Below are 15052 nucleotides of genomic sequence, written 5' to 3'. Positions count from 1 at the left end.
AATAAAATATAAATATTATTTATTTATTTAAATCAATATAGTCCAGTAATTATGATTTCACAGTCATTATGTCATCACTGGGTTATGGACAGAAAAATCAAATAGCAAATGAAATCTTTGGCATGCCTGGTACTTAGTACAAATAACTCTTCTGCTTCTTGCTATTAATTATTATTCTCCAGATCACTCTCAGATTTGTTTCCATCCTAGGTGTAAACCGGGATATAAGGAATCAGAAATGGAAGAGAGCTGTGGAACAATGAGGTTCAATCCCCTCATTACCCAGCTGAAGAACCTGTAGCTCACAGGATTTAAAGAACAATGAAACAGATCGTTGCTATTTATTGAACACTTGTCATGTGTCAGGCAGCCAAACTACAATGGTGACTTAGGAACTATTATCATCCTCATTTTACCAATGAGGAAACTGAGACTCAAAAACAAAAAGAGAAGAGGAGGAGAGAAAGGAGAAGGAGGAGGGTGAGGGAGAGTAGAAGGAGGAGAAAACTTGCTCTAAATTTTGATTGATGTATCCAGCCCCAGAGAGACCTGGTGGCTCAGTGGCTAAGCGCTTGGCTGCTAACGAAAGATCAGAGGTTCGAACTCACCAGTTGCTCAGCAGGAGAAAGATGTGGCAGTTTGCTCCTGTAAAGATTACAGTCTTGGAAACACTATGGGGCAGTTCTTCTCTGTCTTATATATCCTATAGGATCGCTGTTAGTCAGAATTGACTGGATGGCAAAGGGTTTGGTTTTGGTATATTCAACTCCAAAGCCTGCTCTCTTCCATTTCCTAACATTGCTCCTCTACGGGATGTAACCATTTAGCTCCAGAGTATGGGCTAGTACATAGCTTCTTCCCTTGACATAATGCTCCTTCTATTATTTCTTGTAATATATGGGATATAATATTTCATGGAGGTTTAGTGAGTCAGTCACATCTAAGTTTAAATTCTACTTATTCAACTAAATAATTTTGGTTTTCTTACACATAAAATAACACTCCTACTGTCATTGAATTGTGATGAAAATTAAACAAAATAATGAATGGAAAGTGTTTAGGGCAGTGCCTGGGATTTGGTGGGTTCTCAAATAATAAAAGGCCACTCCTAAACAGGTTTGTAATAAAATTCTGTTCCTCAAACTGAACAGAAGATATATTCCAGGATTTCTGGCTTCTTAAAGGAGGAAGAGGAGAGGAAAGGGGAGAAGAGAGATGAAGAGGAGGGAGACTGAGAGGACGAAGAAATGAGCTCACGGTCACACAATCAGGACGGGGTGATCTAAATTCTAATAGGTATATCCAACTTCAAAGTCCACTCTCTTCCTATCTTACGATATTGTCTTCTCTAAGGAATGTAACAGTTATAGACCTTCCATTTGCAACATGGCTTTATATTTGCCCCTCTCCCCACTGAACCCTCATTAACAAGTCATTACAAAATAAGCATTAACGTACAAGGACAGATGATAATGCAATCAGAGAAAACAGCAGATGAGAGAAGTTAATATTAAAAATGCTAAAATTAGTAAAGCAACTACAGGCTGCTTTGGCAAATGTTATTGACTTGCTAAGGAATGAAGTAAGAAAGATGGACTTACCTAAATTAGTGAGAAGGTAAGCAATTTTTTCATAAGCCTGTTAAGAGAGAAAAAATAGAGCATGCTATTCTTTTCTTTTAGAAAAAGTTGATAATTACAGTATTCAAAGAAACATCTAAAGGGTGTTCTACAAAATAGCTATGTTTTAAATTAAAGAGAAACCTTTATTAAAACCTAATATGTAGTCCTTTACATATATACACAAATGACATAGAAGATAAATGTGTTTTATATTAATATATGTTGTTGTGTGCTGTTGAGTCCATTCGGACTCATAGTGACCCTATAGGACAGGGTAGAACTGCCCCATAGGGTTTCTTTCCTAGGCTGTAATCTCTGCAGGAGCAGTTATTGACAGGTCTTTTCTCCAGTGGAGCTGCTGGTGGATTGGAACCGCCGAACTTTCAGTTAACGGCTGAACATTGTTACCACTGTGCCACCAGGGCTCCTTTTGAAATATACAGACATAGCTAAATAGCCACACTTTTTATTATCTGTGATAACATATTTTCTGGTAGCTATCTTTACTTCCGTTTTATAACTCAAGGAAACAAGATTTAGAAACAGCAAAAGTTGTTCAGCTAGTCAATGGCTGAGCTGGAATTTAATCTCAAAATTTTATGTACTTTTTACTACACTAGAAGGTTAAGTGGAAGTATGAAATCTATACTATTGATAAAGTATTTTCCAAACTATGACAAAAGACAGTATGAAAGCTGCATTCCTAAAGAACAAAATTGGTTTGGAGGCTATTTAAAATAAGGTTAAAAAGTCAAATCTATTGAATCAATAAGTCACATGGACAACTGATTTTTCTGATGAACACTTTTCATCTTCGGCTATCATCTCCTTGTCCCTACATACTCTGTCCACCACTGCTAAAGACTCAAGGAAAGGAAATATATGCCACAATATTCCACGTAAATATAGACAGGAATACATATTTGCTATAGGCAGAAAGATGATATATGTTTGTGTGTCCATGTGTGTGAATATGAGTACATATAACCATGTAATTCAATAAATTATCTTTTTGAGTATAAATTCCAACAACCCTGCCTGTTGGTATGGAAGATTACAAGGTATGTACCTGAACATTCCAAAACTTACTCACCTTTCCTGATAGTTCTTTCATTTGAACTATTGTGATAATGCATCTTAGCCAAAATTTAAATTTGCCACTTCCTAAGATTAAAAATATTATTCTGAGACAGAAATATTATACTGAGTACAATAGTCTCATTGTAGTTCTAGTGCAGTTTTTTTAAAGCTACACTCATAGGCTATCATTTTCAAACCTTAGGACAAGTCTACCATGAATTCATCAGCACCAACAATTCATCAGCACCAACAATTCATCAGCACCAACATTATCCTGATTGTAACATGTTCTTTTCCATACCCTGCTTATCAAGTGTCACTATGAGTCGGAACCGACTTCATGGCAGTGGGTTTTGGATGTATTGAGTTAGATGATTATAGCAGGGTCCCCAAGGAATATATTAGCATGGACTTGATCAATCAACAAATACTAACTGGGCAGCTACTCTACCTCTAGTACAGAGTTGAATGCCCTGGTGGGGATAGAAAAATTAAAAAAAAGAGAGTATTATTTAAATAACCTCCACTTAAAGAGTATTTGGCTTGTCCCAAGCAGTGTTTTACATACATTTTTATTTCATTCAATCTTTACAACAATTTTTATGGGATAGGTATAATGAACTAATTTTTACAGGAAACTAAGGTTTAGAATGTTAGGTACCTTGCCTGAGATAATGCTCATATCTAGTAAAGTCAGGATTTGCCTTCAGGGCTCTCTCGTATCATCTATTGTATGCCTTCCCATATAAACCACTTCAGATTTTTGTCCTTATTAGCACATAGAGCCTGTATGCAACTCTAGAATAGCAACGTCTACAGCCAATGCCCTAAAAGATTTTAATAACCTTTGGAGGAGTATCAATCGCAAAAAAATGCTGTGCTATGCCTGAAACTACTACTATTGGAAAGCTTTCTGGGGTACTTGAGAACCTACATCTACAGGGCCCAAATCCAGAAGGCCAGCTGGTACCACTATGATAATAAGCTATAAAATCAGTATGCTCAGAATGACTTTTAACTTCAAAATCCATAAAGTCAAGGAAGAAACCAGAATTCAAATATGCCCAACTGTAGTGGTTAAGAGCTTGGCTGCTAACCAGAAGATCGGCATTCAAATCCACCAGCTGCTCCTTGGAAACGTATGGTGCAGTTCTACTCTGTCCTGTAAGGTCGCTATGAGTCAGAATTGACTTGATGGCAACAGGGTTTTTTTTTTTTTTGGGGGGGGGCAGCGGTTTATGGCAGCAATCACTTTAGCAGGAAGAGGTAGGGGTGTGCGTGTGTGTGTGTGTGTGTGTGTGTGTGAAGTATAATGGATATGTATTTGGGGGAGGAGATGATGAGTGGGTTCAGGGACTATAAGGAGTTATTTCCCCGTATTTATGTCTGATACCATGCTGGAGAACTCATACTTTTAAAAATCACTTACTAGTACATTCTGTAAGCTAGAATTCTCATAGTCAAATACATTAACTGAATTAAAAAATATTGATTAAGAACAACAGTGAACCAAACAACAGTGAACCAAACAGACATAGTCCTTATTTTTGTGGAACTTAAATTTTAGTGAGCAGACACAGATAATAAACACATAAAAATGCAATTGGGTGGGAAGTAAAAAAATGCTATGAGAGAAAATAAAGTAGGGTAAGGGGATAGAACGGTGATGGGAACAAGGTATCGTTTTAGAGCAGTAGGGAAGCCTCTCTGAAAAGGGTAGTGTTTGGGCAGAGGACTGCATAAGTTAGGGAGGGAGTCAAACAGATTATCTGGGCTAAGAAGCTTCCTTACATGGGAACAGTGTGTGCAAATGCCCTGACACTGGCATGGGCTTGATGGATTCCATGAAAGACAAGGAAGTTAGAGGGACAGGCAGGTAGTGAGCAAATGAATGAAGTGGTGTAAGAGTTGAATTAGAGAGATCTTGGAGGAAAACTTTTTTTTTTTTCATTCCCTGGTAGGCCATGATAAAGACTTTAGAATTCATTCTGAGATGAGAAGCCATCATCTTTCCATTAATGCCTTGTTTCAGGGTGTTCTGCAGACATTAAATAGGAAAAGAAAAAGAAGAGCATAGGCAGGAAAAGGCTAAGGCTATTGTGAATGTGCATATTTGGGGAGTTCTAACATTCTTTTACACCTCTTCATCTCTGAGTCAGAGCCTCAAAATCTGGTCTTTACTGTGAAAATGAACTCCAAACAGGTATCTGTAGAATCAAGAAAAAACTTGCTTTTTCCAGTAATCTACCTTCTAAATTTCTAGAAACTATACACATAGAACCTGTACATAGATCATGAGGCAATGGTTCGAACAGAACAGGGGGATACTTCCTGGTCTAAAGTCACGAAAGGTGTGTGTCAGAGTTCTATCCTTTCACCATACTTATTCTATCTGTATGCTGAGCAAATAATTTGGAAGCTGGACTATATGAAGAAGAATGGGGCATCAGGATTGGAGGAGAATCATTAATAACCTGTGTTATGCAGATAACACAATCTTGCTTCTGAAAGTGAAGAGGACTTGAAGCACTTACTGATGAAAATCAATGACCACAGCCTTCAGTATGGATTACACCTCAACTTAAACAAAAATCCTCACAGCTGAACCAATAATCAACATCATGATAAACAGAGAAAATACTGAAGTTGTAAAGGATTTCATTTTACTTGCATCCACAATCAACTCCCATGGAAGCAGCAGTCAAGAAATCAAAGGATGCATGGCATTGGGCAAATCTGCGGCAGAAGACCTCTTTACAGTGTTAAAAAGCAAAGATGTCACTTTAAGGACTTAGGTGCCCCTGACCCAAGCCATGTGTTTTTAATTGTCTCATATGCATGTGAAAGCTGGGCAATGAATAAGGAAGACTTAAGAAGAATTGACGCCTTTGAATTACGGTGTCCGTGAAGAATATTGAATATACCATGGACTGCCAGAAGAACAAACAAATCTGTCTTGGAAGCAGTACAGCCAGAATGTTCTTTAGAAGCGAGGATGGTGAGACTTCGTCTCACATACTATGGACATGTTATCAGGAGGGATCAGTCCCTGGAGAAGGACATCATGCTTGGTAAAGTAGAGTGTCAGTGAAAAAGAGGAAGCCCCTCAACAAGATGGATTGACACAGTGGCTGCAACAACAGGCTCAAGCATAACAATGATTGTGAGGATGGTGCAGGACCAGACAGTGTTTCCTTCTGTTGTACACAGGGTTGCTATGAGTAAGAACCAACTCAATGGCACCTAACAACAACATATACGTAGACACCAACAAACTAAACAAATAACTTATATATTATATATAAAAGCCAACCCTCTTATTAAATGAGTCATTCTTTCCAGGTTAAGGTGTGTGGCCCAATCCTTTGATCCACCCTCTTCCATAATAACCCATTTTTCATTGTAATTGGTAACCAAGTGCTAAGTAAAGTTAGGTGTATTGTGAGTGCTTAAGTGATTACGTCCTTCAAAGAAGCATAGGAAAATATATACAGGATTCTAGAGATCCAAGTGGATCAACAATGTGAAAGAGTCCATAAAAAAAACATGGTGTACTTAATTTAGCCAAATATATTTAGTTTAGTTTTTCTCTTTGTTTTTGAGATGGGTATGGGGCTGTGTGTGTAGTGCATAGAATTTAAAATGAGAGAAGGAAGGAACACCAAAAGGAGGTTGTTCTTTTATACACTGTTCTGCAATGGCTTAATTGGCCCAATCACATATATTTCAAACTACAAGAATACTTCTACTCTGTTTCTACTTTTTCTTAAAAACTCACGTTAATAATGAGGCTGACACGCTGCTGTAACCTTTTTTAAATTAATTAATCTACATTAAGGTTTGACAGGGTTGCTATGAGTTGGAATTGACTGGACGGCAATGGATTTAAAGGTCTGATTGTCAAGGAACAATAATCTATACATTGCTTAGAATTACACAATTTTTGTTATTAAAATCCTTTTGAACTACAATAAAAAAGCCAAAAAAAAAAATTTTTTTTTGAAAATATTTCCTGATACTATAGTAACCATTCTAAATGAGAAAACCTTCAAGTAGCATGGTATTTTTTTTTAGGGAGCAACAAAATAAAGAAGAGGATAGTTTAAAAGGGAGTAATTATTGTTCTCAAATTCTGGCTTTGCAGTTTTTTTAGCTATATGCCTAAAAGGATGCTAAAAATAATATATTAAAGTTTTAATTATTAGTAAATTATTTGCAATGTATCTTTGGAAGATGTGGTTTCTGGTCTTGGCTGTGCACCAAAATTACTTTAAACCTCTTAAATTAGTGATTTCCTAATGTTACTTTAAGGGAACGACTAAATCAGAATTACCTGGAAAGAATTTTTGCATGTTTTATTTTAAATACGTATTTCCTAGACCCATCAAGGAGATTCTGAATGGGGCTCAGGAATCTCTCATTTTTTAAAAGCGTTTCAGGTGATTTGATGCATAACAAGAGTAAGAATCATTCTTTTAAGCTTCTTTCTTGATCTGAAAAATGGACTTGTAATCAAATTTTGATTACTTTGTTCCATTTCTTTGTCCCAAATTGAATATTTATTCAGGGATGCGCTGATCCACCTGTTTTGTAATGCTTAGAGAATATATAGTTGAGTATACATTTTAGTTGGTTTGAATTAAAATAACAAATGCTGTAAACTTAAAAAAAACATGGAAATTACGTTAAGAAAAATAAGTCTGAGCACATACAATATGCAAGATGCTAGTAGTTTATCTGGAAAATAAAATGTTAAAAATTCATTTCAAAGACTATTTTTTAATTGTGCTGTAAGTGAACTTTTACAGAGCAAATTAGTTTCTCCTTCATCAATTTATACACTGGTTGCAATCCCTCAACACTCTCCCCTTTCACACCCAATTTCCCTTTTCAGTCATTCATTTTTCCTGTCCCTTCCTGCCTTCTCATCATTGCTTTGGGGCACGTGTTGCCCTTTTGGTCTCATATACATGATTGAACTAAGAAGCACATTCATCACGTGTTATTGTTTGTTTTATAGAATTGTTTCATCTTTGGCTGAAGGGTAAACTTTGGGAGTGGCTTCAGTTCTGAGTTAAAAGGGTGTCGAAGGCCTTAGTCTTAGGGCTTCTTCCAGTCTCTGTCAAACCAGTAAGTCTGGCCTTTTTTTTATTTTTGTGAATTAAACTTTTTTTTCCCCTACATTTTTCTCCCGCTCTGTCCAGGACCCTATCAGAGCAGTCGGTGGTTGTAGCTGGGTACCATTTAGTTCTTCTGGGCTCAGGCTGGTGGAGGCTGTGGTACTTGTGGTCCATTAGTCCTTTGGACTAATATTTCCCTTGTGTCTTTGGTTTTCTTCATTCTCCTTTGCTCCGGACAGAATGGGACCAGTGGGTGTATCTTAGATGGTTGTTCACAAGCTTTTAAGACCCCAGATGCTACTCACCAAAGTTGGATGTAGAAAATTTTATGAATTTGTCATGCCAATTGACCTAGATGACTCCCGTGACCATGGTCCTCCACCCTCTGCCCCAGTAACTCAGTCCCTCAGGGTGTTTGGATGTGTCTATGAAGCTTCTATGACTTTGCCTTGGTCAAGTTGCACGGACTTCCCCTATATTGTGCACTGTCTTTTCCCTTCACCAAGGTTAAGACTTGTCCACTATCTAATGATTTCCCCTCCCAACCCTCTCCTCCCTTGTAACCATCAAAGACTGTTTCTTTGTGTGTAAACTTTTTCTTAAGTTTTTGTAATAGTGGTCTCATACAGTATTTGTCCTTTTGTGATTGACTTATTTCACTCAGCATAATGCCCTCTGACTTATTTCACTTAGCATAATGCCCTCCTGATTCATCCATGTTGTGAGATATTTTAAAGAGTCATCATTGCTCTTTATCTTTGCATAGTATTCCATTGTGTGTATGTACCACGTCATGGATTGAATTGTGTTCTCCAAAAATATCTGTCAACTTGGCTAGGTCATAACTTCCAGTATTGTATGAGGTCATAATTCCCAGTATTGTATGATTGTCTACTGTTTTGTCATCTGATGTGATTTCCCTATGTGTTGTAAAACCTATCACTATGATGTAATGAGGTGGATTAGTGGCAGTTATATTGATGAGATCTACAAGATCAGATAGTGTCTTAAGCCAATCTCTTTAGAGATGTAAAACACAGAAGCAAGCAGAGAGACATGGGGACCTCATACCATCAAGAAAGCAGTGCTGGGAGCAGAGAGCATCCTTTGGGCCTGAGGCTCCTGCACTGAGATGCTCCCAGACCAAGGGAAGACTGATGCATCATGAAGACCTTCCTCCAGAGTCAACAGAGAAAGCCTTTCCCTGGAGCCGGGGCCCTGAATTTGGACTTCTAGCTTACTGGACTGTGACAGAATAAACTTCTCTTTGTTAAAGCCATCCACTTGTGGTATTTCTGTTATAGCGGCACTAGATGACTAAGACATACCATAATTTGTTTATCAAAGATTATTTTTAAATTGTCTTTTAGGCATTAGGTGAAGTTTTGGGTATACAAAAATGAGGAAGCCGCAGTCCCTGCTCATAATGAGCTTATCTTCTAATAGAGGAGAAAAGGCATGCCCTAAGCACTGATACACAATATTCACAAGCAGGATTGTTCAATACTACCAGGAGAATTTAGGAGAAAGAATAAGCATGTCCAAGCACTTTCTGAGAAAAATAAACATAAAGAAGAGTTGTTCCACTCTACGTATGGGATTGAGAGAAAGCTTTATAGGGGAAACGTTCCTTAACTAGAATATTCAAACATGAAGAGATAATTTCCAAGGAGGCCAAAAAAAAAAAGGCATTCTAGACAGTGAACCAAGACACAAAGGAGTAAAACAGCAGAGCGCCAGGGAGACACAATCTCAGACAAGAAGAGAACGAAAAACTGGATTTAAATAATGGAGGACATCTAGTGTCATGCTAAGGGGTTTAGAATTTACGTCGAAGGCAAGGGGAATTAATTAAACAGTTTTAAGCAAACATGAAGTACGCATTGTGGAAAGATCCTTCTAACACTAACGTGCAAGGGAGACGGCAGGAGTTTAGAATAGAAAAAGGAAGACTAGCCAGTTAAAAGTTTGTTCCAATGGTCCAACTAGAAATGACAAGGAAGTGAATCAAGGAAGTAGAAGTAAGCCTATTAAGCTGAAAACTGACACAAGGGATTTTAGACAAGCAAAACCCATAGCAGTCATTGATGACTACTGAAATGAGTGAAGAATGATTTAAGGTTTCTGACCATGTACACTGATTTTTACAAATTTCTGATTAAAAAAAAAAGTTTGTTTTAAATTATTTTGCCATGGCTTTGCCCATTTTATAATATCAGGCACATGGATTATAGAGGAAAACACAATAGATTAATAAATATTTTGACTGTGGCCCTTGTTTGCGGAAAATAGTGGCCTAGAGAGTATAAAGTCAAGCTATTAGTACACAAAAAACACATTTTTATTATCTGTGTTTTGTGTGGTTGTCCACAAATAACAAGAAGAGAGGTAGTAATTGGTTTTCTAGATTAATCTATTTTGGTGGTATAGTTTTTTAAAAAAAGAATTTGGCATTTGGATATTGATTTTCTTTTTAACCCTTATTTAATTAAGCCCTTAAAATAATCTCGTGTATTCGGGTGAATAAGAAGGATTATTTAGTAACCTGGGATGTACCTTAACATCCTGAGCAGGAAGAGAATACATATATTCAGAACGCTATTGCTGTTTTACACTGGTTAAATATGATAAAAATATTATTTTTTCACATTTGTTAAGCTGGCTGCATAGTTCACCTCTTTTACACTAAACTCATTTTCAAACCTTCTCCTTTACTACTTGCAAGGGTGAGGGATCTATTCTACTTCCAACAATTCTTGAATCTTTATGCAAAAATACCCAATAAGTAGAAATAAAAATTTATAGGGAAGAAAGTCAGTTCTGTCTTTTCCTGGAAACGACAGATCATTGTTATATAGCAGTGGGCAGTTACATAGGCTCTTGCATTCCATTAAGAAGGGCTGGTGTGATTTTGGAGATCTCAAAGATTTTTATTTTTTTATGACTCAAATAACAAGCCCACAGAGGTCTTATTTCTACAATTAGAGATTCATTCTATCAAATTCAGCCTTTGCTTTGTGTTAAATGCAAGCTCTCTGGAAGAAAGAATAAATTATGCCTCACCAAACACATAAACCTATAAAGAACAACTTTGATGTGAACCAATCTGAGAGCCAATTTTAATACTAGGGAAGGGTAATAACAGCATGGAGGTTATAGGTGGAACAGACTCAGAGTTTAATGGACTGTTGATTAAGAAGCAACAAGAACCAGGGGATCCGAGAGAGAAGAGGAGGAATGAATAGGGGGAGTATAGAGCATTTGTAGGATAGTGAAACTATTCTGTATGATACTTTAAAGATGAGAACATGACATTATGAATTTGTCTAAACCCATAGTATTGTACAACACAGAGTGAACCCTAATGTAAACTATGGACTTTAGTTAATACTAACGTATCCACACTGGTTCATCAATTCTAACAAATATGCCAGAATAATCCAAGATGTTAATAACGGTCAAAAAATGTGTACAGTGAGGAGAGGGCTATATGAGAGCTATCTGCATTTTTTTAACAATTTCTCTGTAGACCTATAACTGCTCTAAAAAATAAAGTCTATTTAAAAAAAAGAAAAAAAGAAGCAACTGGAATAAAATAAAACTGGAGTCTGGTATACTAAAGGAAACTTGAGCAAAATTTCAATTTTTACAATGCCAAAGACGATCAAAAAAATTCTTTTTTAAGGAAAATGTTTAGTGGTAGAAGAAGCTCCCATTTTATTCAAATGCAGATTTTAATCATGAGTTTGGTCTGGGAAGTTCTTTAGCTTAACTGAGCAGATAGTGATTCCACCAGGTGGGAATTTAGGATTAAACTGGAGGTTCTGTACCGAGTTGTCCAACCATGTTTGGCATATTTATTTTCTTTGTACGTGAAGTATTTTCCATCTTCCAAGATATTAGGTCAGTTTATTAATTCACTCAAAATGTGTTTGAAGATATGTAGGACTTTGGAACAAACTGCCAAACAAACATATGGAGCTCTTATGAAGGTAATAATAATTTATTGGAGGCAGGGGCTACTAAGTTGTCTTGGACCTATTAGCATTGATCATCTTCAAAGGCTACAATTAGATTTGTGGTGGGGAAGGAAGGGGCAGCTTTAGAGGTTGAGGTTAATAGTTTATATGTTTTTATATTATCAATATTTTTTACAATAATCCTGTATTAATTTTATAATTCAAAGGTAGAAAAAGGATAAAAATAATAGACTTTACAAAGGAGAAAATAAAATTAAAGCATTAAAAAGGACAAACGTTAAAAACTAGCATAGTGGTTGGGTTTCTTCATGTACTAATTAAACATTTAAAATTGTTTTCGTATTAATAGACATACATTTGATAAAAAAGACATAACATAAGAAACTATATGTGCTTCTCTTTCGTTCCAAAGATGATTCTAAGCATTTAAAAATCTATTAATAGGCAATAGATAATGTTTAAAAACAAAGCAAAATAATATTCAGTAAATGCAGATGTGGTGAAGAATTTGAAAGATCGAAGAATAGGTGATCACCATTTCCACACCGTGGGCAGAAAGGAAATAAAGACTTAAAATCTATTATTTAAAGATGAAAAAAGCAGGAAAAATAAAGAAAATATTAGTATTTTGCAAGAAAGGCAAGAAGATCACGGATAGACATGTATAGAGAAATGTTCAAAATGACTGAAGAGAAGAAAATAGATAAAAAAGCTAACATTTATTGAACATCTTCTCTGCTCTAGAAGCTGATCTCATTTAATCTCTCAACATTCCTATATTAGTTTTATCACTCTTATTTTAAAATCAAGAAATTAAAGCGTAAAGAAGTTACATGGTGTGGCCAGGATCTCACAGATCAAGTGGCAAAGCTTGCTTCACCACTGTCTAAAGTCCACTGCTTTCTTTGTCCAGACAACCAGCGGAGAAACTGAAAATACAAACTGACTGAAGCTTGGACATTATTCAGAACAGGAGAGGAGAGGAGAAGAGCAAAAATGAAAATAAAAGGAACAGAGTATGTGCGGGGTCGGGGGGTGGGAGGGTGGGTGTTGGGATATTTCTCAGCCACTGATAAACCATTCCTTCTCTTGGTAATAGAAAAAAATTTTTAAAAGTGACCCAAATTTGTTACCTAAGTGGTTGTAGTTTTATGGGTGATTCATAGATACAGTGAAAAGAAAAGTACAATCCATTTCTAATTTGTTCCAAGTTTTGTATCATGGAAGAATACTTTAAAAGTAAAGTTTTTTTTTTTCTGATTATAATCAATACATATATATAGAGATAAATATTTGAATTACGAGAAAATACATATCAGATTAAGAAGATAGGTCACATATTATCTCCTTACCCAGAGATACCACTGTTAACATTTTATTGCCATTCCTTACAGTTTCAAAATCCAATATACATCATTACTTTCTAACAAACTGAAATCATACAAAATTTTATATTCTTTTCATGTAACTGCATATTATACCCTTAAATAGTAGTAAAATATTATTTTAATTGTTTATATGATATTAAATCATATAGAATTTGGATTTATTCATCATTCGCTTATTTTTTTAATCATTTATGGGGTTGCTTTTCCAATTTTTACTACTGTAATAATAAAACAATAAAAATCCTCCTACATAAACTTTGAACTACATCATTGATGATTTCTTTAAAATAGAATATCAGAAGTTAATAATACATAGTTTTTCTTTTACTAGTTTTAAATGGAATATAAGCTTATTATAGGAAATTTTAAAAATGCCTAAAATATATGTAAAATATTAGACAAAATCAGGAAAATAATATTACCTATACTATTATGGTGGAGCCCTGGTGGCAAAGTGGTTAAAAGCTCAGCTGATAACCAAAACGTCAGCAATTAGAATCCACCAGCTGCTCCTTGGAGTCACTGTGGCAGTTCCAATCTGTCCTATAGGGTCACTGTGAGTCTGAATCAACTCAATGACAACACGATAATATTATTAATATATTACTTATGATATTACTTCTCTGAGATAATTATGATGATATTTTGATGAATATTTGCATTTTTTAATCTATGTAGATGTAAATGCTCTTTAGTTTGATTGTTGATACTATCTTTTTCAGATATATTTTTAAAATCAGGTTTATGTATGCTCAGGAAACATTACACCTTTTTCTAAAATCTGGATTAATTTACACAACTGAAAATTATCTTTTTATTTAAACCTGAAAAGAATTTTTTTTACTACAGTGTATTTGATGAGATTGCATTGCTGGTTTGTAATGATTTTTTTTTCCAATTTGTTTTATGATTGGGAATCTACTTGGGATATCTACTTTTACTTTATCACCACCAGATTATAAAATCATGGATATCAGGGCTATTACTAGCCATTTTTATGTCAACCAACCAACCAAAGACAAGAAATAAAGCAATTTAAGATCATACTGGCTGACTCCTAGTATTATCTAAAAATAAACCAACTACTTAGCCACCTTTTACTCAGATAATGGGGCCAGCCTCTACTGAAAAACTATCATAATGTACTGATTTTGTTAGCAAAAGATCTTTTACTATTTTACCTAAGTGTATCATCATAAATGTAAAAATTTATAATGTCTATGTTGTGAATGATTCCCCCCTCAATGGGGTGCCTTTGTGCAGTGAACAACCTGTACTACAATACATGTCCTACCATGCAGGCCTCCTAGTCCTCATACTTCATTATTTCAGTGTTTGTTGTATACTTTAATCTATGAGTCAATGGCATAAATTAAGATATTTATGGCTTACTTGGAGATACAATAAATAGTAATCTCCTTCTACAAACTAAACCTTAAGAAAAGAATATAATAGAAGATATTAACTATTACCCTTACATTGAAATTTACTCATTCATCACAGTGACACTTCACTTTTCTCTTAAAGCCTTCCCTGATGGAGCCCTGGTGGCGCAGTGCTTAAGAGTTCAGCTGCTAACCAAAAAGGTCGGCAGTTGGAATCCACCAGCTGCTCCTTGGAAACCCTATGCGGCAGTTCTACTCTGTCCTATAGGGCTCCTATGAGTCGGAACTGACTCAAGGGCAACAGGTTTGATTTTTGGATTATATGAAAGTTAAATAGCAAATGGTTCCAGTCTCTCCAAACTAAATACGTAATATCAGTGTCAATGTACATTTAGAACCCAATATATGTTCCCCATATATGACAGAAATTTCATTATTTATTCATTGCTCAGTTATCCATGTAAATTGTTTTATGAT

At 35.6% G+C, this 15052-nt stretch overlaps 1 protein-coding gene across 3 annotated transcripts in view; it reads right to left on the bottom strand.

Moving 5' to 3' along the window:
- ANO3 (anoctamin 3) overlaps window positions 1–15052 on the bottom strand; it is a 508791-nt gene that overhangs the window by 41142 nt on the left and 452597 nt on the right. For all 3 annotated transcript variants that reach the window (XM_023737820.1, XM_004369722.2, XM_004369723.2), the window contains one exon: window positions 1602–1638. In XM_023737820.1, coding sequence (XP_023593588.1) covers window positions 1602–1638 — 37 coding nt within the window. The remainder of the gene's footprint in view (window positions 1–1601; window positions 1639–15052) is intronic.

The sequence above is a fragment of the Trichechus manatus genome, unplaced genomic scaffold, assembly GCF_000243295.1.
Source record: "Trichechus manatus latirostris isolate Lorelei unplaced genomic scaffold, TriManLat1.0 scaffold00006, whole genome shotgun sequence".
Classification (NCBI taxonomy): Eukaryota; Metazoa; Chordata; class Mammalia; order Sirenia; family Trichechidae; genus Trichechus; species Trichechus manatus.
The sequence above is the reverse complement of the archived record's forward strand: the minus strand, read 5'-3'. Positions and strand labels throughout refer to the sequence as shown.